At 43.9% G+C, this 27,216-nt stretch overlaps 2 protein-coding genes across 2 annotated transcripts; both read right to left on the reverse strand.

Moving 5' to 3' along the window:
- Nucleotides 1–6,367: 6,367 nt before the first annotated feature.
- LOC102270705 (interferon omega-1) lies at nucleotides 6,368–6,965 on the reverse strand. Its single transcript, XM_005901342.2, has one exon. It carries the CDS (start codon nucleotides 6,953–6,955, stop codon nucleotides 6,368–6,370), a length of 588 nt encoding a protein of 195 aa, XP_005901404.2. The 5' UTR covers nucleotides 6,956–6,965.
- Nucleotides 6,966–16,686: 9,721 nt separating this feature from the next.
- LOC102270981 (interferon alpha-G) lies at nucleotides 16,687–17,256 on the reverse strand. The gene has a single exon (XM_005901343.2). The coding sequence runs from the start codon at nucleotides 17,254–17,256 to the stop codon at nucleotides 16,687–16,689; it is 570 nt and encodes a 189-aa protein (XP_005901405.2).
- Nucleotides 17,257–27,216: the final 9,960 nt, after the last annotated feature.

Raw genomic sequence — 27,216 nt, forward strand, 5'->3', positions numbered from 1 at the left:
GCTTCTGCTCAGGATGTGGATGTTGAGGAGGCCTGTTTGTGACAAAAGGGAAAGACATATGTGCTTCCTAGACAGAAGCAGGGAAGATTTTTCTCCTTAGCAGGGAGAGACTGGCTTGACTTGTGAAGTAAGCTTCAATGCCTTATGTAGTTATCTTTTTTTTAAAATTTCTAGATCAACTTATTAAACATCATTAAGTAATAGTATAGAATTGACATTGAAAAGTTATTTAGAAAATCATTTGTTAATAAAATGATACTTTTACCAGTAATAAAGGAATGTTTTTTACTTGTTTTAGGACCCTAATCCTCAAGAAGCTTTCTACAGCTCTCAATGTACTTTAAATGTCCTCCGAGGAGCTCCCCTGGTGGCTCAGTGGTAAGGAATCTGCCTGCCAAGGCAGGTGACACATAGGACTACATGTGGTCTAGAAGCTGTGAAGCCCGTGCACCACAGCCATTGAGCCTGTGCTCTAGACCCTGGGACCGCCATGACTGAAGCCCGAGTGCCCTAGAGCCCAAGTGGTCCTGTTTGACCACTTCCAATTTGCCTTGATTCATGGTCCTGACATTCCAGGTTCCTATGAAATATTGCTCCTAATAGCATCGGACCTTGCTTCTATCACCAGTCACATCCACAACTGGGTATTGTGTTTGCTTTGGCTCCATCCCTTCATTCTTTCTGGAGTTATTTCTCCACTGATCTCCAGTAGCATATTGGGCACCTACTGACCCAGGGAGTTCTTCTTTCAGTACCCTATCATTTTGCCTTATCATACTGTTCATGGGGTTCTCAAGGCAAGAATACTGAAGTGGTTTGCCATTTCCTTCTCCAGTGGACCACATTCTGTCAGACCTCTCCACCATGACCCACCCATCTTGGGTGGCCCCACAGGGCATGGCTTAGGTTCACTGAGTTAGACAAGGCTGTGTGGTCCTAGTGTGATTAGATTGATTAGTTTTCTGTGATTATAGTTTCAGTGTGTCTGCCCTCTGATGCCCCCTTGCAACACCTACTGTCTTACTTGGGTTTCTCTTACCTTGGACATGGGGTATCTCTTCACGGCTACTCCAGCAAAGCGCAGCCGCTGCTCCTTACCTTGGATGAAGGATGTCTGGGGAGGCCTTACAAATAGCTGTGAAAAGAAGAGAAGCGAAAGCAAAGGAGAAAAGGAAAGATATAAGCATCTGAATGGAGAAGGCAATGGCACCCCAGTCCAGTACTCTTGCCTGGAAAATCCCATGGATGGAGGAGCCTGGTAGGCTGCAGTCCATGGGGTCGCTAAGAGTTGGACACGACTTCACTTTCACTTTCACTTTTCACTTTCATTCATTGGAGGAGGAAATGGCAACCCACTCCAGTGTTCTTGCCTGGAGAATCCCAGGGATGGGGAAGCCTGGTGGGCTTCCATCTATGGGGTCGCACAGAGTCGGACACGACTGAAGTGACTTAGCAGTAGCAGCAAGCATCTGAATGCAGAGTTCCAAATAACAGCAAGAAGAGATAAAAAACCTTCCTCAGCGATCAATGCAAAGAAATAGAGGAAAACAACAGAAGGGGAAAGACTAGAGATCTCTTCAAGAAAATTAGAGATACCTAGGAAACATTTCATGCAAAGATGGGCTCGATAAAGGACAGAAATGGTATGGGCCTAACAGAAGCAGAAGATATTAATAAGAGGTGGCAAGAATACCCAGAAGAATTGTACAAAAAAGAGCTTCATGACCAAGATAATCATGATGGGGTGATCACTCACCTAGAGCCAGACATCCTGGAATGTGAAGTCAAGTGGGCCTTAGAAAGCATCACTATGAACAAAGCTAGTGGAGGTGATGGAATTCCAGTTGAGCTATTCCAAATCCTGAAAGATGACACTGTGAAAGTGCTGCACTCAATATGTCAGCAAATTTGGAAAACTCAGCAGTGGCCACAGGACTGGAAAAGGTCAGTTTTCATTCCAATCCCAAAGAAAGGCAATGCCAAAGAATGCTCAAACTACCACACAATTGCACACATCTCACACTCTAGTAAAGTAATGCTCAAAATTCTCCAAGCCAGACTTCAGCAATATGTGAACTGTGAACTTACAGATGTTCAAGCTGGCTTTAGAAAAGGCAGAGGAACCAGAGATCAAATTGCTAACATCTGCTAGATCATCGAAAAAGCAAGAGAGTTCCAGAAAAACATCTATTTCTGCTTTATTGACTATGCCAAAGCCTTTGTCTGTGTGGATCACAATAAACTGTGGAAAATTCTGACAGAGATGGGGATATCAGACCACCTGACCTGCCTCTTGAGAAACCTATATGCAGGTCAGGAAGCAACAGTTACAACTGGACATGGAACAACAGACTGGTTCCAAATAGGAAAAGGAGTACATCAAGCCTGTATACTGTCCCCCTGTTTATTTAACTTCTATGCAGAGTACATCATGAGAAACGCTGGGCTGGAAGAAGCACAAGCTGGAATCAAGATTGCCAGGAGAAATATCAATAACCTCAGATATGCAGATGACACCACCCTTATGGCAGAAAGTGAAGAGGAACTAAAAAGCCTCTTGATGAAAGTGAAAGAGGAGAGTGAAAAAGGTGGCTTAAAGCTCAACATTCAGAAAAAGAAGATCATGGCATCTGGTCCCACCACTTCATGGGAAATAGATGGGGAAACAGTGGAAACAGTGTCAGACTTTATTTTTCTGGGCTCTAAAATCACTGCAAATGGTGATTGCAGCCATGAGATTAAAAAATGCTTACTCCTTGGAAGGAAAGTTATGACCAACCTAGATAGCATATTAAAAGCAGAGACATTACTTTGCTAACAAAGGTCTGTCTAGTCAAGGCTATGGTTTTTCCAGAGGTTATGTATGGATGTGAGAGTTGGACTGTGAAGAAGGCTGAGCACCGAAGAATTGATGCTTTTGAACTGTAGTGTTGGAGAAGACTCTTGAGAGTCCCTTGGACTGCGAGGAGATCCGACCAGTTCATTCTAAAGGAGATCAGCCCTGAGTGTTCTTTGGAAGGAATGATGCTAAAGCTGAAACTCCCGTACTTTGGCCACCTCAATCAAAGGGTTGACTCTGATGCTGGGAGGGATTGGGGGCAGGAGGAGAAGGGGAGGACAGAGGATGAGATGGCTGGATGGCAGCACCGACTCAATGCACATAAGTTTGGGTGAACTCCTGGAGTTGCTGATGGACAGGGAGGCCTGGTGTGCTATTTATGGGGTCTTAAAGAGTCGGACATGACTTAGCGACTGAAGTGAACTGAACTGAACACATTCCTTGATGCTGTCATCCCTTATTATGGCTCATTCATCCTGAATTGATTACTAATTAAATGTTACAATGCTACTGGGAACATGATTACCAAGAACTTGGCAAACAAATTCCACAGACTTTCAATCTTAAGCAAGTGACGTTAACAGCAACTACAAATTCCTTAGCCCTTAAAAGGGACACTTAATCCTTCCAACACAGTTGAACCTGAGTTGTAAATATTCTCATTTCCAGGAGCCACCTGCTAAGACTTTATTTGAAAAAACAATCTAATAAGAAAATGGCAAGTCCAGGTTTCAAAACCTATTATGTCAAATTCCAAACTCCACCTCCCTATCCATACCATAAACACTGTGCAAATTGTACGTATTGAACCATTGCTTATTTTCCTATTTCACTAACACACGTTGTGCCTTTGTTTTCCATACCTTGCTGTTACAGTACTTTATATTTTCATTAGTTTATCATCTACCTCCAAAATTCTAGATGAATTGAGCAATTGATAAAGTATCCTGATTATTTTATGTAATAAGCAAAATGAAATTATCAATTGGTAATTCTGAGAATCTAAATGTGATTGACAAAATTAATGATTCTAATAATTATAAAATAATCATATTTAACTGTCCAAGATGATTTATATACATTGCTCAATTAACCATCACCATAAACTTGAGATGCATGATAGATAAAGCCCTTGAGAATTATAGCCATTGCAAGAGATTGGATTACAAACATTTCAGTGAATCTCTGTAGGAAACAGGCTTCCCTGGTGGGAAAGAATCTTTCAGTGGATTAAAGAATCCACGTGTCCATGCAGGAGAGGGGTGTTAGATCCTGGATTGGGAAAGTCCTCTGGAGGAGGAAATGGCAACATACTCCAGTATTGTCTGGGGAATCCCAAACAGAGAAACCTGGCAGGCTACAGTCCATGGGGTCACAAAGAGTCAAATAAGACTTAGCGACTAAACAATGAGAACAACTGTAGAAAACACCAAGCTGACAGGGTTCTTGTGGATTTAGGTTAAAAATACTTAATGCTACCAAATTACATGAATATGGGAAATGACTGGAAGAATAGAAGACGAGATATGCTAACAGGTGAAATGTTAGGGATGGAGCAGAGCATCCCCGTTGCCATCAGCAGGGAGACCAGAGTTTCAGAAATTCAGCACTTCATCTGGGTCTCAGTGAAACAGCTCAAGTCCTGCACTAAGCTAAGTCCTCCAAGCTCCCTTCGCTGCGCCCCAGCGGCCGGGATGTGCGCCTGAACTCTCAGTAATGGACAGGACACGCCTCCACGTCCAGCGCCACGAACTGTCGCGCAGGATCCAGGGGAGAACCGAGGAGTCCCCGTGGGCAAGAGCCTTAATCCCTGCGAGGCACCGCCACAGCCCAGGGAGCCTGAGGGGCCCAGGGAGCAGTGAGGAAACTTCCTTTTGGGTCCCACTGCCCAGGGGAGCTTTAATGCTACTTTGCTCAGATCCTTAGATTTCTGCACCTGCCCCCATGTCCTCCCTCCCCTTCCTAGGAGGAGATTTCGGCCAGATCTATTTACACCGGGCCATTTATGCTGCGATTGATCGCTGGAAATCAGAGCAAGTTGTGAAGTATTTTCAAATTCAGGGTTGTTTCTGGGGAGAAAGACTAATTCTTTCAGGGATTCAGGGAAAAGAAAAAGGCACCTGAAATCTGGACAGAAATCTATTAGATATTCAGACCCTCCAGTGGGAAGACTTGGGGACAAGACTGAGACTTAAAGGGAAAAGTATTTCATTTAATATTAATATAAATGGTTAATTTCTCTTGCAATGTTAATTGGTTAAAAAATATTTCAGAATTTATACTGAAGGTCATTAAGTTATGTCTGACTCTTTGAGACTTCATGGATTATACAGTTCATGGAATTCTCCAGGCCAGAATTCTAGAGTGGATAGGCATTCCCTTCTCTAGGGGATCTTCCCAACTCAGGGATCGAACCCAGGTCTCTCATATTGCAGGCAGATTCTTTGCCAGATGAGCCATTAGGGAAGCCCAAGAATACTGGAGTGGGTAGCCTGTCCCTTCTCCAAGGGATCTTCCTGTCTCAGTAATCTAACCGGGATCTCCTACATTGCAGGTGGATTCTTATAATTTATAAGTAATTATAAATAACTGAAAATGTATAAGTCTTAAATATCAAGTTAAGATATTTTATGACCAAACAAAACTTTAGTTTAAGTTCTTGGCTTCAGTGGAAGCAAAATCATCAGTACTGTTTTGAAAACTGCTTCCTAGTTTATCTCACTTCATTGCACAAATGCCATATTTGACTAACCTATGACCCAGTAACTACCATAAATAATTAATTTCAGTTTACAAAATCCCTTTTTCTCTCATTTTTTCAACCAAGGGTCTTCCCTAGTGGCTCAGACAGTAAAGAATCTGCCTGAAATGCAGCTTCCATCCTTGGTTGGGGAAGATCCCTGGGAAAGGAAATTGCAACATACTGGCGACCCACTCCAGTGTTCTTGCCTGGAGAGTCCTGGGGAGGGGGAGCCTGGTGGGCTGCCGTCTATGGGGTCCCACAGAGTTGGACACTACTGAAGTGACTTAGCAGCAGCAGCGTAATCTTGCCTGGAGAATCCTGTGGACAAAGGAGCCTGGTGGGCTATAGTCTATGGGGTCACAAAAGAGTCACACTTTACTTAGCAACTAAAGAAAAAATAACAAAAAACTCAAGAAGTTTACCTTGATAATATTTAATAAACACAATGAATTACAAATTTAATGAAATAAACGTGAATGTATTTGCTAAATTTTAATATAATGTAAACAAATATATTTTATATGGAAAAATAAATATGAGGAAATAAAAGAATAAATATAACAAAATAAATAAGCAAACAAACAATAACATCAGAGCTGTCTACACTTCAGGACTGATGCACCAGCAGCCAAAAAAATAATTTACATATATTCATTTACTACTGACAAAGTATTGGCTGAAGTAATTCAACAAATTTGCTGGCTAAAGCAGAATTCAGAGTCTTCTGAAATGACCCCAGGTGAGTATACAAGGATGATGTGGCATCTTAGTCAGTGAGGGTCATGTCAAGGTGAGTTCAGGTCTCCATCCATCATTCTTAACCTTTCTTGCAAGCTGGTCGATGAAGAGAAGGATCTCATGATTTCCATTATGATGATTTCCCAGGCACAGTTGCTGTATCCCTTCTCTTGCAGGTAGACATGGATGCCCTGGAAGTACCTCTTCACGGCCAGTGTGGGGCCCGTCCTTCCCAGGGCAGAGTCTTCCTTTCCCGTCAACAGGCCCAGGCAGGCATCCAGGTCGTCCAGCTGCTGATGGAGTCCAGTGCGGAGCTGCTCCAGGAGGGTGGTGTCCCAGGCAGCAGAGGAGCGCTCTGTGTGGAAGAGGTTGAAGGTCTGCTGGAGCATCTCGTGGAGCACAGAGATGGCCTGGGCCTCGTGGAGCTGGCCGCCCTCCACCATCTCCTGGGGGAAAGCGAAGTCTTTTCTGTCCTTCAGACAGAAGCGAGGGGAGAGTCTCCTCATTTGGCCCAGGAGCCTGAGGTTCTGCCTGCCAACCAGCACGTGGTTCTGAGACAGGTCACAGCCCAGGGATCTTCCCGGGCCATAGCTGACCAGCGCCAGGGCCATCAGTAGAGAGAGCACAAAGGCCATGGGGAAGATGAGGCTGCTGCTGGGCTGGCTGGGAAGGCGTCTGGTGGAACCTTGAGGTAGGTTCTCTGATGGCATTGTTTCTAAGCAAGGCCATTAAATAGGGAACATGGTAATTTTCATTTTCTAATCATTTCTATACACTTTTACTTCCTTTTTTGATTTTCATTTATGTATTCTGAATATGGTCAAAGAAAATGTCATCAATCTAAACTGTTTATTTTATCTATCTCCAAAAGCTTCAAATGTACCCATCTAAATGGAAATTTATCAATCAAATGAGAAAGATCTGTGTCTTACGTCTGAATTGATATGGGTTTCTAAGTTTCACTGGGCATTTCTGTCCCTCTGTCTCGTCTCTGAGAATGCAGGGTCTGAGGATCAGGCTACTAGATTAGGAGAAACAGCCTTCTTTCTTTTACTTGAGTACAATTTTTCGTTTAAACTTTATATATGCATTTTCATTTACTGACTTACTGGACTAGATTTGTCCTGCTGCTCCTGCTGTAATCCTTCTAATTCATGATGAGATATGAACAATAAAGGGAAGTAAAGACAGGCAGAGGGGCTGTATCTCTATCACCTTCAAGACTTTAGATTTCTTGTTTCCCTTTGCAGCTTTTCCTACAAAGTAAAATTTGAGATGTTTTTTGTGGGCAAAAAGAAAACAAGTGTAAGTCTCAATGTCATGAATATTATAGAAGGGAAGTATTCTGACACAATGACATATTCTGAGTTAGCAAACTTCAGTGCAACAAATCTGGGGACGAGGCTGTGGCAGAGGGGAAGGATGAGGTCAGTATGATGAACAGAAAGGCTGGGACATGGCTGCTTCTGACAGAAGTTCAACGAAGGTCAAGTCCTTGGTCAGTTGACTGCTCTTTGCTTTTCAAGATCAGCTACATCATTTTTCTTTCTTTTAATCCATGTAGGATCAGTTTCAGGAGAGAAGGAAGAAGTCACACCCACCAGCTCACAAGAGATGGGCAACTAGAACCCCAGTTGCTGCAACATTAACCCTCTCTGGCAGGATCAAGGACACCAGCCTTGCTGAGCATCTGTCTCAGATGATAAATCCACTTAGACAATGAGAAGATGCTTTGCAAAAACTAGAATTAAAAAGAAGGGAATCAAATGATTCCAAAGATACTTATGTTAATCCCCAGGTAGTAGTAATCATGATGTTAAAAAGTAACTGAATTTTATTGCTTGCTACTAGCAGACTAGGCACTTTCTAAGGTCTTTAAAATATTAAATCAATCCTGTCATTAATCCTGCTGGGACCATACCCACTTATCCAGCTGGAAAGAAATATAAATCTGAACCACTGGACTATTCCCAGTGTACCAAAGGTACAAAGGCATATTTTAGGAGCTTTACAATGATTTGTCTGAACAAGCCTGTTTAAAAAAGTGAAGAGTGTAGATGAACATGATATTTAGGAACCAATGAAATACATAGACAGAGGAGAGTGAGATGACGAAGGACCTGTAATCCATTTCAGATGCCAAAGGGTTACATTCTATGGTTTTGTTAAGGCAATTCGGAATGGAATCTGAGTCTACAGAATTGACATTAAGTTTTAATCAAAAATAGACTAATAAATACTTAGAAGACTATAGATTTTTCTGCCAGTTGAAGGAAAAAAAAGCATTAGTTTTCTAATCTAGTGGTCTAGTGGTCAGGATCCAGCACTTTCACTTCTGAGGTCTGAGTTCAACTCCTGGTAGGAAACCAAGATCCCACAACCCTTGAGGCACAAAGTCTGAGATTTTATGAGTGATTTCTTCAGCGAAATATAGTAAATTAACTTATTAACTGTACGAGAGGTGAACCCTATAATCTATGTATTTTATACCCTTAACTTTTCTCATGAGTTTATGGACAGAGAAAAAGTACCTAACAATTTCTTGCCACATGAGCTCCGACATTTCTCCTTCAGAATGACGACTAAAATGTCATTCACCATCTTGTTCTACATGAATGAAGTCACTAGCCACTTAGTTCCTGATCTCCAATTCTCCCTGATAGAGGTTCAGGTTGGAAATCAGGAATGAGACACTCTGTGCTCTGGGAAAATTAGCAAAACAGGCCTTAAGATACTTTAGATCATTTCTGGAGAAAGTTTTATGAAGCTAACTTTTTGCAACATATACATAGAAAAGCACTAAACTCATTCATAGAGACATTTGTTATCCTGACTCTCAGCCATCTTCTACCAAGATGTGAGGTGTCTTCATGTAACCTCTTCACTGCAATCACATATATGGACCTTCCCTGACCTTGGAGCAGTTCCTGGGAGCTGATGAGATGCTGTCCTCCTAGGTATAACCTGCAGCAAGTCCTCCCCAAAACTGAACTCTCAGCTCTCATATTGCTTTGTTTTGTTTTGTTTTCAGTTGAGAATGACCTCACTGATTTCCCAGAGGACCTCTTCAGGTCTGAAAGTGAAAGTGACTCAGTCGTGTCTGACTCTTCGTGACCCACAGACTGCAGCATGCCAGGCTTCCCTGTCCATCACCACCTCCCGGAGCCTACTCAAACTCATGTCCATCCAGCCATCTCATACTCTGTCATCCCCTTCTCCTCCTGCCCCCAATCCCTCCCAGCATCAGGGTCTTTTCCAATGAGTAAACTCTTTGCATTAGGTGGCCAAAGTATTGGAGTTTCAGCTTCAGCATCACTCCTTCCAATGAACACCCAGGACTGATCTCCTTTAGAATGGACTGGTTGGATCTCCAAGGGACTCTCAAGAGTCTTCTCCAACACCACAGTTCAAAAGCCTCAATTCTTTGGTGTTCAGCTTTCTTTATAGTCCAACTCTCACATCCATACATGACTACTGGAAAAACCACAGCTTTGACCATATGGACCTTTGTTGGCAAAGTAATGTCTCTGCTTTTTAATATGCTGTCTAGGTTGGTCATAGCTTTTCTTCCAAGAAGCAAACATTTTTTTAATTTCATGGTTACAATCACCATCTGCACCAAATGTATTAAAAGCCCAGCCCTTGTCTCTTCTATCAAACTTGTTTTTATTGTTTTTTGTCTTTCAAAGAGGCAAAGACATCATGATGGAATTTTAAGAACTTCCTTGGATTGCATTATCCCCAGGAACACCTAGTCCTGCTCTGTGATAACTTGCTGGGTCCTGAGAGAGTCAATTCCTAGGCAGGTTGATAAGAAGTCTAGGGTCCCCAAGGAGGAGAAAGGTGTCTGGGGCTCTCAAGGAGGAGGTAGGGGTCTGGAATTCTCAAGGAGGAAAGGACAAACTTTTTTCTATGTTCCTTAGTAAGGATTATATAACAATAATGGATCCTACTTGAGGACATGTTTCTCCTTCCTGAAAACCTTCTGACTAATCCTGTTATCTTAAAATGTATATTGTGGGAGTGGGTCTAGTAGGATCTTTACAACCTTGGGACATTCTTTTGATTTACTGTAATAACCAATTTAAAAAGTATATAACTCCCTTGCTAACACTAGCAAGGGGGGCACTCTCCGTACCCCTTTTGATATCTATGTCAGAAGCTTTCCCTGTCTCTTTTTCATACTGTAGTAAAACTTTGCTATACAAAAGTTCTTGAGTGATCAAGCCTGGTCCCTGGTCCTGAAGCTAAATCTTCTTCCTCGGAGATGATGAATCTGACATCATTCACTGTAAGCTCATTCCTAAGGAAGAAACAAGTCTGAAGCTGTGACGGGAGTGACTGTCGCCCCTTCCAGGACTCTGCAGGCTGCTGTGGTATGAATGTCACCCGTGCTGGGGACACAGCTGGTAGCCAGGCCCTTGTGCTCTGTCTCTGGGCTCTCAGCATCCACTTCAGTCTTCTCAGTCTCTGAAAAGGAATGTTCTGGAGAAACGCTTGCCTCAGTGCAGCTCATCTATGTGGTTCCATGTCCTGAGGACCTGCTGCTGCTCCACGAACACTTTAAACATCTCTGTTCTCCTTCCAAGTTCTCAAGCTTCCAAGTTCCAAGCTTCCAAGTTTTGGCTCCATGTTTCCTGCGCTTTGGGCTTTTTGAGCAAATGAGATTCCTGAACCAGGTGAGCTCCTCCTAGTGCAGTCAGCACAGGAAGAGCCCAGGTAGAGCCTCAGAGGAGCCCCTGGTGTCTCCACCATTGTTCACTGTGGGGCAGGGTTCCTTCTATTTTCTGTGTTTCTCTGAGAGGCTGGACAGTCTGGACCTGCGGTGATTGGCCGGCTGAGTGGGTGAAGTCATAGGAGAGTGTCTGACAAACCTAGAACTTTTACTCAGCTTCTGCTTTTAGTTGGTGGTTTGCAACCATAAGGGGAAATTGACAACTAGAAACCGTAACGGAGAAGGACACAGCTATATGAATGGAAAGGACGCCTTCATGCAGAGTGAATGAGGAGAGCATGCTGGGGATTTCTACACTGAGAGGAGTGAATGATTGTGATATTTGATTGAAACAATGAGATCAAGGATAGTGCAGAGAGGAAGGCAGAATTATACCATGTATCAGAATCAGCAGGTGTATGGTATATTATGTACGTAGTATACTTTAATCAATAACCTCAGATACACAGATGACACTAGCCTTATGGCAGAAAGCTAACAAGAACTAAAGATCCTCTTGATGAAAGTGAAAAAGGAGAGTGAAAAAGTTGGCTTAAAACTCAGCATTCAGAAAACTAAGATTATGACATACGGTCCCATTGCTTCCTGGCAAATAGATGGGGAAACAATGGAAACAGTGAGAGACTTTATTTCTGGGGGCTCCAAAATCACTGCAGATGTTGAGTGCAGCCATGAAATTAAAAGACACTTGCTCCTTGGAAGAAAAGCTATGACCAACCTAGACAGCATATTAAAAAGCAGAGACATTACTTTGCCAACAGAGGTCTGTCTAGTCAAAGCTATGCTTTTCCCAATAGTCATGTATGGATGTGAGAGTTGGACTATAAAAGCTGAGCACTGAAGAACTGATGCTTTTGAACTGGTGTTGGAGAAGACTCTTGAGAGTCCCTTGGACTGCAAGGAGATCCAACCAGTCCATCCTAAAGGAGATCAGTCCTGAATATTCATTGGAAGGACATGCTGAAGCTGAAACTCCAAAACGTTGGCCACCTGATGTGAAGAACTGACTTATTGGAAAAGACCCTGCTGCTGGGAAAGATTGAAAGCAGGAGGAGAAGGGAATGACAGAGGATGAGATGGTTAGATGGCATCACCGACTCGATGGACATGAGTGTGAGCAACCTCTGGGAGTTGGTGATGGACAGGGAAGCCTGGCGTGCTGCAATCCATGGGGCCGCAAAGAGTTGGAAACAACTGAGAGACTGAACTGAACTGAGTATACTTTATAATATGTTTTCATATGATGTATATGTATATTATTATGTATATAATTACATAATAATTGATGGAATACTTTCCCCCAATTCTTTTCTTAGATTTGTTTGCAGTTACAGAGAGATGGTAGGAGAGTTCATTATCGCCATTTAGATTTATATGTAAAAAAACAATAAAATAGGCACTACCTGTTTAGCCCTCACTCAGTGGGTGATACTCTGCTAAGTGTTCTTGAATGTTCTGGTTTATCTGGTACTCAAAACAACTCTAGAAACATTTTCACTTACTCTATATTTGAGGAGGCTGACGCTCAGGGAAGTTCAATGATTTCCTGTGATTACCTGTATGTCCTGACAGAGTCTAGACTCGATGCAGGATCTCATATAACATAGAAATCATTCTTTAACTTTCAGCCTGTGTGATTCTCAATCCTTTGCTTTCTTCTTTGATGCTTTGGGAAGATCATTTCTCCTGGGTAGCTCCCAAGTGCCCTGGTTGTCCCAACTCTGGGCCCTTTGTAGACTCTCCTTAACTTTCTCAGCCTTCAAAATGAAAGGTCCTTGCAAGCGTTAGGTCATCTTCTCCTTCTACACTCGTCTCCTAAGGCACAATATCACATAAGCTTCTACCAATGGGAAATCTGTCTTTAGGTGTTTCTTGGGCACTTTATAGACTACATCTGCTTTCTCTCCTTCTTGAGAGTTCTCAGCTAGATTCCCGTGAGAGAATCTCCTTTTGTCTAGCTATCATTGTAACAGGACGTTTAAATGAAATAATTAAGCATGATTACAGTTTTTAAATCTTTTTTTTCCAAACAGAAGTCTTCAGAAGAAGAGATTCTACGTTTGCTTTTTTCACCTCTGTATTATCAGAGCTATCATATATCTGATATAGAAATGTTGTATAGTCATTGAGTCGTGTCTGACTCTGTGACCCCATGGACTGTAGCCCACCAGGCTCCTCTGTCCATGGGGCTTTCCAGGCAAGAATGCTGGAGTGGGTCGCCATTTCATTCTCCAGGAGATCTTCCCAACCTAGGGATCCAACTCACATCTTCTGCATCTCTTGCATTAGCAGGAGGATTCTCTACCACTGAGCCACCAGAGAAGTAATATAGAAATATAAGGTTTTAAAATATAACCTACTAAAGAAGTGAATAATGAGTAGAAACTATCATCCATTTTTTAGTTTGTTTTGCAAATTTAGGCTATTTCTTTTTGTAAGAATAACAGCTCCAAGACGTCTCCTGAGGAAGAGCTTCATAAATTAAAAAGAAAATAATTCGAGAGATGATAAAGGTAAGCATCCTTTATTATATTTGAATATATTATAAAGTTGAACATGATATTATATGAATAAAAATTTTAAATACCATACATAATATGACAGATTAAGTGCAGGGATAAGTAGGTGAATACATTAGAGCCTTAGCACTTTAGTCACTGTTAATTGACTGCTGGTCTGATAATTTCTAAATATCTACTGTATCTGAGTCTAGTTCTGATATTTTCTCTGTCTCTTCAAACTGTGTTTCTCTCCTTTTAGTATAGTGAGTTTCTGTCATACATTGAATATGATGGACGGGATAAAGGAAAAGAAGTAAATGTAGGATAAGGAGTTACATTTATCTTGCAAGGAGTTTGGCTGCATTTACTTCTAGTCTTGTTTCTGTTTCTGCCTTTTTTTTTTTTTTTTTAATACCAGTCCCTCTGACTTATCCTTCTGCATTGGTCTTCTTGAAAATAGATTTATTAGACACATTTAACAAGTAACCACCAAAGGAGAAAGGTATATCTCTTGTTCACCATTCTTTTTTTTTTTTCTTGTTCACCATTCTATTGTTAGCACAGAGTTCATAATTAATCCAAAAAATTATTCACAATGAGTATTCTTAGATTTTTCCATCATAGCTCCCATCATAAGCTTCTATTCACCTTACATCAGAGCTGTAATAGAAGTTGTTAATAAGCATCATTAGCTGGTTGAGTACATTTCTGTTGAGCCTCTTGGATCATCATTGTCATCTCGCAGTGGAGCTGTAGTGTCTGTGATGCTAGGTAAAATCAGCCTCATGCTCTCCTGATTTCAGAGTCTATGTGATTTTACGTTCTTTTTCATTTCCTATTTTTCTGGGCAGGGGTTTTCTTGCTACTTCTGAATTACTTTCTGTATCACCTTGAGGTTAGTAGCCTAGTACGAAAGTAAAAATGGGAACATAAAGGGTCTGTACCATAATTTTCTGTAATGTTCAACACATCGATTTTCTTCTCCATTCAGCTTTCTTGGAAAGCCATCATTGTATCGGATACACTGAGGCAAAAAAAAAAACTAATGCAAATCTGACTTTGACGAGAGTAACAGACGTGAAGTGAATCCCCAGGTGAGTAAATGTCCATGGGACTTCGTTTGTTATAATCTTCTACCTACTCCAGTATGGTTCCTGCTGATTGATTCCACCACAACAGCTCTCAGTAAGGTCAGTTCCATCTATTTCCCATGTAGTGAATGGTTTCAACCATGGAGCAGCTTCTTGACATTCAGTTCAGTTCAGTTCAGTTGCTCAGTCATGTCCAACTCTTTGTGACCCCATGGTCTACAGGACGCCAGGCCTCCCTGTCCATCACCAACTCCCGGAGCCTACTCAAACTCATATCCATTGAGTCAATGATGCCATCCAACCATCTCATCCTCTGTCATCCCCTTCTCCTCCTGCCTTCAATCTTTCCCAGCATAAGGGACTTTCAACATCCAATTAATCAAAATAATGATACATTACCATTGTATGTGACTGAATCTCATGATTTAAAATAAATCCAATCTTGAACACTGATATGAGTTGTCTATATATCAAATCCATGAAATCCCTTCATAAGCAAAGTATTTCAAAAAGGGAAAACACTGCAGAGCAAAAAAAAGAAGAAAAGAAAAAAATCCACCTTCTACTTTAGGTCCCACCCTATCGTCTCCTCCAATTCAGACAGCAAATATCTGAAAGCCATGTTCTAGATATTATCATTACCTTCTCTTCTTCATCCTTTCGTCTTGTCCACTATGGTTTCTGCTGATTAATTCTACCAAGCAAGCTCTCACTAAAAGGTCAATGTCTCTCTTTTCCCAAGTAGGAGGCACTTTCCATCTACATGTTCATGAATGCATTGCCTCTTAAGTGGTTGCAGCCTTTGCATCTGTCTTCTCACCATTCTCTCTTGTCCTGTTAACTTACGGCTACTCTCTCTCTGCTTCCTTTGTGACATTCCCTCCTTTTTAAGGTTAAGGTCATGGAACTCAATTTAAGTCCTTTTCTCATTCTGTACTCTCCTCCCATTTGATCACTTCTTCTGTTCCATGCTTTACACTTCATCAATTGCCATCTCCAAATCCAATGGACATTTGCACTGAAATGTCTCTTTGTCTAGTGCTGTGCTGTGCTAACTCGCTTCAGTTGTGTCTGACTCTTTGAGACCCTATGGACTGTCATCCACCAGGCTCCTCTATCCATGGAATTCCCCAGGCAAGAATACTGGTGTGGGTTGCCATTTCCTTCTCCAGGGATCTTCCGGACCAAGGGATTGAACCCATGCCTCCTGTGGCTCCTGCATTGCAGGCAGAGTATTTACTGCTGAGCGGTGGGGGAAGCCCACTAGTCTAGTAGTTAACTTTTATTTTTATGTCCTCACATAGCTTGATCCACCTTCTACTGAGGGAATTCCATTTTTCTCCTTTTTGTTTTTGCATTCAACCTAACTGATATTTTTTACAACTAATTAATACTATTTTTAAAATAATTAACACATTATTACGAATTAACTGATTATTGTTTCTAGGTTATTTTCCTTAAAAAAAAAATCAGAATTACAAAAAAGACTGGACTAGTTATGTTCACCTCTATGTTCTGAAGGCAACAAATACCCTGGCTAAAGGACGTGTATTTTTACTTCTAACATGCAAGTTGTAAAAAAGGGTCAAGGAATTGTAAAATGTATTCTTGAATCAAGTTGCACATTCAGGTTTGGTGTTTCTTTTTTAAATAAACTGCAAATGAAGTTTTTATAGGAAGAATTTAATGAGTGAAGAAAAATAATAAACTGCATACAGAGTATATATATATTTTCTCTTAATGACAACATATATATACACAAATATATATGGACAAGAATAATTTAAATCTTTATAAATAAGTAAATAAATAAATGTCCAAGTAGATAAATAAATGGATACATCAGCTAGGGCATCTGTGAGGGACTAGTGCCTATAGAGTAGAACATGATATCCTTTAATATTCCTGAAATCATGTGACATATTGATTCAATTCAGTGCAGGATGACAGCAGAAATGAGAGTCCTTGACATGGCAGCACAGGAGGACGTGTGGTCTGTTGGTCCATGAGAATCATTTCCGTGTTGAACCAGGTGTGTGTCAGTCCTTTCTCCTGAATCTCTCCTGCAAGTTTGTTGAAGAAGAGAAGGCTCTCATGACTTCTGCTCTGACAACTTCCCAGGCACAAGGGCTGTGTCTCTTCTCTCGCAGATAGAGAGTGAGTCTGTGGAAGTATTTCCTCACAGCCAGGCTGGAGTCCTCCTTGAGCAGGGGAGCCCCTCGCAGCCCCTCCTCCTGCCTCAGACAGAATTGCAGGTCAGTGAGCTGCTGATCCAGTGCAGTGCGGAGCTTGTCCAGGAGGCTCTCATCCCACACGGCGGCTGAGCCCTCTGCGCTGAAGAGCTGGAAGGTGTGCTGGGTCACCTCGTGGAGCACAGAGATGGCTTGAGCCTTCTGCAACTGGCTGCCACCCAGCGCCTCCTGGGGGAATGCAAAGTCATTTCTGTCCTGCAGGCAGGAGGAAGGGGAGACCCTCCTCAGTTGTCGCAGGAGTGTCAGGACCCTCCTGTTGGCCAGGCTGTGGGAGTGAGGCTGGTGGCAGCCCAGAGAGCAGATGGCGTTGCAGCTGAGCAGCAGCAGTGCCAGGAGGAAGGACCAGGCTGGGGCCATCGGGAACCTTGCAGATGCTTCTGGCCTGGTGAGATGGGTGACTCTGTGAACCTGCTCTCTTTGTTCTCTGAATACCTTCCTTCAGGCCTGTGTCTTAAATAGGAGCCCATGGTTTCCATTTTCTGAAAGTTCCTTCTCACTTTCTACTTTTGTTTTTGCTTTTCATTTTGCACTCTCCAAATGGGTTCTGACAGCATTTCTCAACTGTTAATTTTTTTTTCATTATTGCCTCCCTTTCCTCCCATCCACAGTCTTTTGAGATATTTTTTCTAATTTGCCCACACTGTGAAGTTTTGATATCACAGATGTACTGTGGATCTATTTTATACTCCGTGTATATCCTTATACATAGAGAATGGAAGTACTCCACTTTCTCTTTGTATTGAATACATGGTTAAGTATGACATAGGGGACTTCCCTGGTGATCTAGTAAGACTCCAGGCTCCCAGTGCAGGGGGCCCAGATTTGATCCCTAGTCAGGAAACTAGATCCCACATGCTGCAGCTAACACCTGGCACAGCCTAATAAATTAATATTTTTCTTTTAAACAAAGAATGACATCGGCACTTCCCTGTTGGTCTAGTGGCTAAGAATCCACCTGCCAGTGCAAGGGACACAGGTTCGATCCATCATCCAGGAAGATTCCACATGCTGCAAGGCAACTAACCCCTAGAGCCACAACTCCTGAGTCCATAACTCCTGAGCTCTGGGGCCCATACTCTGCAAGAGGAGAAGCCACTGCAATGAGAAGCCCATGCACCACGCCTAGAGAGTAGCCCTGCCTTCTGTAACTATAGAAAGCCTGAGTGTGGCAAAGAAGGTCCAGCATAGCCAAAAATAAATAAACAATAATAATAAAAATAAAAAGATAGGCGTCCTGCAGCTTTATTTTGAGGCCACAGCCTCTCCATTTCCCCTTCTGACTGCAGGGAGAGGAAAGGAAGCAATTTGCTCTGGTACTCCAAGTGAAATTGCTGAAGGAATTATTCTAATTTGTTTGTGCTCCCTGTATTAGTCGACTCTGAGCATAGAGCATGTTATGGTAAATATTGCTGCATTGCAAGTTATCATAAAATTTAGTAGCTTAAAACATTTTCTGCACACAATACAATGTCCCGGTCACTATAGCTTTGAAATAACTTACTCCAAGATCAATCACCCTAAATAATAATTGTCTCAGCTCACAGATTCTGTAAGTCAGGGATTTATTTCCACAGGGCACAGAAGGAATGGCTTGTCCCTGTTTCACGATTTTTTAGGGCCTCAGATGCACAGATCACTGGGTAACTGGGGGTGACCTGGCAGTTGGTGGGCACTTTCACTTATAGATCTGATGCTAATAAGCCTCAGCTGGGACCTCAACTGGCCCTGGGCAGCGACGCACCTCTCCATGACCTCTCCTGTGGCCTGGTTTTCCTGTGAGCATGGTGTACTCAGTGTAGTTGTACTTTTTACATGGGGAACTTGAGCTCAAAAGTGAGTGGTCCAGTGAGCAAGCTATTATGACATAATCCATTGATTCTCAGGGAGGGGAATTTTGTCCCTGAGGGGATGTTGGCGATGTCTGGAGACATTTCCAGTCACTAAAACTGGTGATGAGGGCTGACACTGGCATCTAATGGATAGAGGTGAGGGATGCTGTTCAATGCCCTACAGTCCACACAGGATAGACAGCACAGCAAACAGTGATCTGCCCTCAATGTCTGCAGTGCCGAGGTTGATAAACCCTAACCTACCATTGGAAGTCATAGAATATGTTTCCAACAAATTACTCTGTAAACAGTGCACACGCTGTATGCTTAGGCAATTCAACCTGGATGTTCTCTTCTTTCTACATGCCCTGCTAGACAGGTCCCTGCAGACCTAGACCCCACTCACAGGAACATGAGTGCCCCACCCAGTTTGGGGGGGCGTTCTACTGTTTGGGCTAAAGCAGCTACACCTACTAGTTTACTAAAGAGTAATATCAGCCCTGGTGTTGGTCATTAACCTGAGGGGTTGTGAGGGATAGCTTGGCTCCTGGTTTCCTTGGTAACTGATGAGCCAACCTGAGGTCAGTTCCCGCTGGAAAGGATCATCTCAGTCCTCCCCAGGCACTGAGTAGCAAGGATGACTGGCCCATCCTGCCTGCCATTTGCTGTTCACAGTGGGGTGTTCTTTGAGGACCTTCTGCTAAGACCAGTAAGATCCCCCAGTCCAATAACCACTCATGTCTCTGCCACCAACTCTGGGCTCTTTCCTCAGTCTCCAGAGTGGGCAGCCCTAAGGCTTGAAGACGTGGGGGATGCCACTCAACCACTGGTGAGCCAGCCAAGACGCCAAGGAAACTCTGGTGAGTGCTGAGATGTAGGGAAATAAAAATGGGAAACAGACTGGAAGGGTGCTGGGGAGGGGTGCTAATCCCAAGGTGGCCCTCCACTAGCAAGGGGGACCCTGAGGCCACTGTCCACTGTGTTTGTCTTTCTAGATCCTTCTACTGCTGATATCCTCTTAACCTCAGGGTCTGTTTCCAGGTAAAAAGCAGCAGCCCTGAGCTCATGGTCTATCTGACTGGACAGGGAAGGCTGGTGAATGCAGGCAAAATGCAAGGACCTGGGTTTCCTATCAGATACTTTGGGAGTTAACCTGGTTGGGTAATCAAGCAGACCCCCAACCCCAACACCGCTAAAGTTAACAGCCACAAGCTGTAGGGATATTTAACTGAGGAGAGGGTATAAATTGGGCATGGCCAGTTCCCCAGAAAGGTTTTGTCCAGGCCTCTGGTGAAGGTAGTATACTAAGGATACCTTGGAGCTTTGGGGCATTGGAAGGGGGCAGAGCAATGATTCAGTGTGATGGAACAACAGCTCTCTGCCATCTGCAATGTCTTAGAAGCAGTGGAAGCCATAACTACAGGCTTCAATGAGGCATAGAGCAATGTGAAAAACCACTGATGGGGAATCCAGAACAGCTGTGTGGGATAAATGGGATTCCCAAAGTTCCCGGGCACTTTCCAGATCCTTGGGCTGCAACAGCACAGGAATGATATCATTTCCACAAGACTCTTGGGGAAGCAGTTTTTTATTCAAAGAGCATGTGCACAAAGGAGAAGGGGCAAGAAAAAGCCAGCTCCCTGAGTAGAGGGGGGCAAGTTGCATTTCTAATAAATGGGAGGGTTTGTCTCTGGTGACTGATAATGTCCAGAAATCATCACACTTCTTGGTTCAGTAGCAGGAGGCCCATGGTGGCTATCAGGAATGGCGAGTTTTGGTGTGGGGAAAGGAGTGTGTGAGAATTCTGAAAGAAAGCACAAAAACAGGCACGGTTAAAGGTTACAGTGGATGGACCTTCTTGCCTTGCAAACTATGTATACACTTTCGTGTAGCAGAGAGAAAGTTCTTTTATTTCTGGGAGACCACTGCCACCCAGGTACCCAGACTCAGGACCCCAGGACCCCAAAACATTGTCTTGTCTTTTTTCAAAATGGATATACTCTTGTCTTCCTATCTCACCATGGACATTGATAGCGACAAGGAATCCCAATTTACTCACCATGGAGCAACAAGGAATCCCACTTTACTGACCATGGATTTCAGGAATGGCTGATGAGGCTGGTAAGCACTGGTGTTTCTACTTTTCCTTACAACCATGCTGCTACAGGGCTCATTGGAAGGCTTATCACATGGCACCTGCTGTGGGGACTGGGGGTGGACAGACCGTGTGGTTCTGCAGCCAGGACAGAAAACACAGGCCTGGGTGGCATTATCTGAGAATGCTCTTAAGGCTTGTCTTTTGCTTACTGGTCAGGATCTCCCTGTACTGTCCTGCTGGATTTCCTCCCTGGCCTGAGGGCAGGGGATCAGCTGGAGCACCGGCGACAGGGGTGGCCTCTCTGCAAAGGGAGTCTGCTGGCTGGTGTGCAGCAGGACGCTGTGGGAAATCAGCCTGGCTAATGCAGCCACGTGGGGCCAATGAAGAGTCTTACCTTCTTCCTGTCCTGGGTGCGCAGAGCCTCGCTTACAATGACACTTCTTAGCTGCTTTCCCTTGTATTACATCTGTGGTATTTGGTTGCTGGGCTGACCCAGCAGCGTACTGACTGACCCTAAGGATGTCTAGGATGGGGCACCATTGTAAGGGTTGTGCAAGGTTATGTAGGGGCTCGGGATGCATGGTCATGCCCTCAAGATGGCTGTTCTCCTGCTCTTTCTCTATCCCCTGCTAGAACATTTCTGCTGCACTTACACCCCACTCACAGGAACCTGCTTGCCCCTGCCCCACCTAGTGGTTGTTCCAATGCTTAGGGAGAAGTAGCTCCACCTTCTAGTTCCTAAAAGGGAAATACCAATCCTCGTGATGGTCATGAACCTGAGGTGTTTAAGGGAGTGGAACCTGCTGTTGGTTTTCTTGGTAAATGATGAGCCAACATGAAGTCTGTTTCCCATAGAAATGCTAATCTCCATCTACCCCTGGGCACCAAGTAACAAGGATGCCTGGCCTTTCTTACCTGCTGTTTGCTGTTGACAGTTGGGTGTTCTTTGAGGACCTTTGGCTGTGCAGCATCCTCAGTCCAATAAACCACTGATGTCTCTGCCACCAACCTTGGGCTCCTTCCTCAGTTTACAGATTAGGCTACACTAAGGCTTGCAGGTATGCCAGGTACAGCTCAACCACAAGTGAACCAGCCAAGAAGCCCAAGAAGTTTTGAGTGCTGAGATGTAGGGAAATAAAAATGGGAAACAGACTGGGGTCGGGGGTAGGGAAAGTGGCGGGGAATGGGCAGGGGCACTAATCTCAAGGTGGCCTTCCGCTAGCATGAGGGACCCTGCGGCTGCTGTCCACCATGAGGCATGTCTTTCTCAATCCTTTTACTGGTGATACCCTGCTAACCTCAGTTTCTTTCCAGTTTAAAAGTAGCAGCCCTGTGCTCGAGGCCAATTTGTGTTGGGATGGCTGGTGAATGCAGGCAAAATGCAAGGGCTAGGGTGTCCTGTCAGATACTTAGGGAGTAATCGATTGTACCAGCAACCTACCACCCCTAAACAGAGCCACAGGCTTTGGGGATAACTGAAGACAGGCTTGTGAATTGGGTGTGACCAGTTCCCTTCAAGGGTTTCACTGGAACCTGTTGTGAACCCAACATATTAAGAATACCATGGAGCTTCTGGGCCCAGCTCTGGAAGAGGATGGAGCAAGGACGCAGTGTGATGAAACCACAGCTCTCTGCTGTCTAGTGTCTTAGAAGCAGTGGAAACCATAACCACAGGCTTCCATCAGTCATCAAGCAATGGCAAAAATCACTTCTGGGGAATCTAGAACAGCTGTGAGCAATAAACAGGACTGCTGTTGTTCCCAAGCCCTTTCTAGATGCTTGGGCAGCAAAATCATAGAAATGATACCACTTCCAGAAGACTCTTAGGCAAGCAAAGCTTTTTATTACAACAGAGAATTTGTGCCCAAGAGAGAAGGGGCAAAAAAAAAAAAAAAAGAAAAAGAAAAAAGAAAACCAAAGCAGGCTCCACGAGTAGAACAGTGAGTTGCCTGTTTAAGAAAAGAGACTGTCTCATGAGCTGATAAGGATGGTAAGTACTGGTTATTTCTACCTGACTTACAACCTTGCTGCTGGCAGGCTAATTGGAAGTCTTATGTGGCATCTGTTGTGGGGCCTGGGGGTGAACAGACTGTGTGGTACTGCAGGCCAAGGCAGGAAACACGGGCAGAGGCGACATTATCTGAGATGGTGTCAAGGTTGTCTTTTTCTTACTGGTCAGAACCTCCCTGTATTGTCCTTCTGGATTTTCTCCCTGACTGAGGGTGGGGAATCAGCTGGAGGACTGGGTGACCATGGTGGCCTCACTGCAAAATGACTGTTCTGGCTGGGTGTGCAGCAGGACTGGATGGGAAATCAGTCTGGCTAATGCAGCCACGTGGGGCCAGTGAAGACCCTTGCCTTCTTCCTGTCCTGGGCCTAGTTTACTGTGACACTTCTTAGCTGCTCTCCTTTGTATTAGTTGTTGTATTTAGTTGCAGGGCACCTCTACACACTAGACTGACCCCATGGACGTCTCTGAAGAGGGACACCAGGATAATGAGTTGTGCAGGTTATGTACAGAGTAGAATGTATGGTCAGGTTGCTGAAGATGGCTCTTCTCCATCCCCTGCTAGGCCTGTCCCTGCTACAGGTATACCCCACTCAAGGACCATGCTTGCCCCTGCCCTACCTAATGGTTGTTCTCGTGCTTAGGCCAAAAGGGCTCCACTGCTAGTTCATTAAGGAGAAATATCAGCCCTGGTGATGGACATTAACCTAAGGGGTTGGGAGGGACTGGCCCCAGCTGCTGGTTTCTTTAGTAACCAATGAACCAACCTCAGGTCAGTTTTGCCTAGTGAAATACTAGTCTGTATCTGCCCCCCCAACCCTGCACCCCCAACTAGAGTAGCAAAGATGACAGATCTGTCTTGTTTGCTGTTCCCAGCTGGATGTTCTTGGAAGACCTTTGGCTTCAGACATGTAAGATCTCTAGTTCAATAAACTGCTAATGTCTCTGCCACTTACTCTGGGCCCTTTCCTCAACCTCTAGGCTGGGCAACTCTAAAACTTGCAGGCCTGCCGGGTGCAGCTCAATCACTGGTGAGCCAGCAAAGAAGCTCTGGTGAGTGCTGAGATGTAGGGAAATAAAAATGGGAAACAGACTAGGGTGGGGTTTGGGGAGAAAGGGTGGGGTTGCTAATTTCAAAGTGGCCCTCCACTAGAGATCCTATGGCCGCTGTCTACTGTGAGGCATGTCTTTCTATATCCTTACATTGATGATATCCTGTTAACCTCAGAGTCTCTTTCCAGTTATAAAGTAGACATCCTGTGCTCCTGGTTGATCTGACTGCACGGGGATGGCTGGTGCATGCAGGCAAAACGCAATGACCTGGTTTCTTCCTTTATCAAACGCTTTAGGAGTTACTTGGTTGGGTAATTGATCGTACCCACCACCCCTAAACTATTAAAAGCTACCGGTTTTAGGGATATTAGCTGAGGACAGGCTTGTGGATTGGACCTCAGACTACTGTCTGATCTTTTTTCACAACGGTTGTACTCTCGTCATCCTATCTTACCATAGACATTGATAGTGACCAGGAAATCCCAGTGTACTGGCCAAGTTCTGGTGTTCCCACTTACCTTATAGCCCTGCTGCTGCAGGCTAGTTGTGGCACCAGCTGTGGGGACTGGGGGTGCACAGACCGTGTGGTACTGCAGCCAGGACAGAAAACACAGGCCTGAGTGGCATTATCTGAGAATGCTCTTAAGGCTTATCTTTTTCTTACTGGTCAGGACCTCTCTGTATTGTCCCGCTAGATTTCCTCCTTAGCTTGAGGGCAGGGAATCAGCTGGAGGACTGGGTGACAGTGGTGGTCTCTCTGCAAAGTGAATCTGCTGGCTGGTGTGCAGCAGGACGCAGAGGGAAATCAACCTGGCTAACGCAGCCATGTGGGGCCAATGAAGACTCTTGCCTTCTTCCTGTCCTGATTGCCAAGGGCCTTGCTTACTCTTGACACTTCTCAGCTGCTGTCCTTTGTATTTAATGCATTTATGATATTTGGTTGTAGACGCTGCTACATACTCTTGAGACTGAAAAAAGCTGGCTTAAAACTCAACATTCAGAAAACTTGGATCATGGTATCTGCTCCTATCACTTCATGGCAAATAGATGGGGAAACAGTGACAAACTTTTATTTTTGGGGGCTCCAAAAATCACTGCAGATGGTGACTGCAGCCATGAAGTTAAAAGATGCTTGATCCTTGGAAGAAAAGTTATGACCAACCTAGACAGCATATTAAAAAGCAGATACATTACTTTGTCAACAAAGATCCATCTAGTCAAGGCTATGGTTTTTCCAATAGTCATGTATGGATGTGAAAGTTGGACTATAAAGAAAGCTGAGCACCAAACAATTGATGCTTTTGAACTGTGGTGTTGGAGAAGACTCTTGAGAGTCCCTTGGACTTCAAGGAGATCCAACCAGTCCATCCTGAAGGAAATCAGTCCTGAATAGTCATTGAAAGGACTGATGCTGAAGCTGAAACTCCAATACTTTGGCCACCTGATAAGAAGAGCTGACTCGCTGGAAAAGACCCTGATGCTGGGAAAGATTGAAGGTGGGAGGAAAAGGGGATGACAGAGGATGAAATGGTTGGATGGCATCACTGACTCAGTGGACATGAGTCTGAGGAAGCTCCGAGAGTTAGTGATGGACAGGGAAGCCTGGCGTGCTGCAGTCCATGGGGTCACAAAGAGTCGGACACGACTGAGCAACTGAACTGAACCGCTACATACTGAACTGACCCAGAGGATGTCTCGGAATATGGGCAGACCAGGATTGTAAGGGCTCTGCAGGTATGTAGGGAGGTGAGGTGTATGGTCAGGCCCTTCAAGATGACTTCTCTTGCTCTTCCTACATCTCCGACTAGACAGGTCCCTGAGGACTTACACTCCACTCACAGGAATGTGCTTGCCCTTACCTCACCTAGTGGCTGTTCTGATACTTAGGCCAAAAGGGCTCCCCATCTGCTAGTTCCTAAAAGGTAAATATTAGCCCTGGCGACGGCGGTAACTTGAGTTGTTTAAAGGAAGGGCCCCGTGCTGCTGGTTTCCTTAGTAACTGATGAGCCAATCTGATGGAAATTCTCAGAGTAATAGTATCTTCCTCCCTCAAATAGGTGAGATTGCCTGCATTCCACTGGGTATTGCTGCAGTATTTTGCTTAAGATTCGCTTTCCATTTAGCCATTGATCATTCTGTGTTTGTGCACATACAAGAATTGGTGGTCAGTAAGAGTTGAACACGATAGAAGCAACTGAGCAAGCAGGAGGTACAATGCAACAGAAGCATTCTCACATTTAAACAGTGAAGTGGATTCAATTTGGTGAGAAATGGCAAAGTTTCCAAGGAGCCTGTGGGATGGCAATTAGCATTGTTGGTATCCTTGGAAGATTAAATCTGTCAGTCTTTTGCTCTGTGGTTTTACAACTTATGCTCTTTGAAGTGGAGACTATGAAATCTTTTATCTTCTGAAAGTTTCAAAACCAGTGCTTTTGATGATATTCTTTCAAGGGACTTGGGTAAAGATGTGTTCACAATGCTGAACGTTTAATGTACAATCTATCTATACTGTGGCTATGAGAATGTTAAGGACACATCTAAACCTCCAGTCCTTTTTTCTTAACCTATTAGTTGAAGGAAATAGAGCTTTTCTCAAATTCTTCAGATTTTTTTTGCATAGTTAAAAATGTTACTAACACACATAAAATGTTGCTTATATGCATAAAATAGAAGAGGCCATGTTCCACCCTCACACCACCCCCCTCCCCAGAAAAAATTAGCACCAAATTTTCTTCTCTCTGACCACTCAGGGAACAGATGGGGCTGGAAGACTGCTAGTTCTGCACGCTCTCCTTTCCTGGTGGTGGTATGAAGCCCAGCAGCTACAGACCCCTAGAAACAGCTCTATAGTTAAACCAAGTCAGGGTTTCTTTCTTTTTTTTTTTTTTGCAGTGAGAGTCCTCTCTGTGAAGAAGTGTGAGGAGGCTCAGGAGGAAGAAGTGGGAAGGGGATCTGTCCAGGGTTTGAGTTTGGATGACATGATTCTAAGGAAGTCAGGGAGGAGGGTGTCAGTTCAGGGTCAAAATGTTTGAGCTCACATGAGCTATTTTTCTGGAAGTCCTAGGAACACAGTGGAGCTTAGGTAGTCCTTGCTGCTTTCTTACGATCACTCTAAAGCTGAGAGGGTTGTGTTGTTTGCCACATTTCTTTAGAAATGTTAGGAAGATCACCTTTTGTCCCCCAATGCAAAGGGATTAAAGAGAAACCTGTTTCTGTTTTTCCCTGGAAAATGTAATAGATAGATAAGGAAGGCAGTGTATGAAAACCCACTCACTATATGAAGCTTTGCATCTGGTTTGGGAATCAGGATGTTTCTCTGTTGTACCAAA

Source organism: Bos mutus, unplaced genomic scaffold (assembly GCF_027580195.1).
Source record: "Bos mutus isolate GX-2022 unplaced genomic scaffold, NWIPB_WYAK_1.1 CTG307, whole genome shotgun sequence".
Classification (NCBI taxonomy): domain Eukaryota; kingdom Metazoa; phylum Chordata; class Mammalia; order Artiodactyla; family Bovidae; genus Bos; species Bos mutus.

Excerpts from the sequence above, each read along its gene's own strand:
- LOC102270705 (XM_005901342.2), bottom strand. The coding sequence starts at position 6,955 with ATGGCCTTTGTGCTCTCTCTACTGATGGCCCTGGCGCTGGTCAGCTAT.
- LOC102270981 (XM_005901343.2), bottom strand. The coding sequence starts at position 17,256 with ATGGCCCCAGCCTGGTCCTTCCTCCTGGCACTGCTGCTGCTCAGCTGC.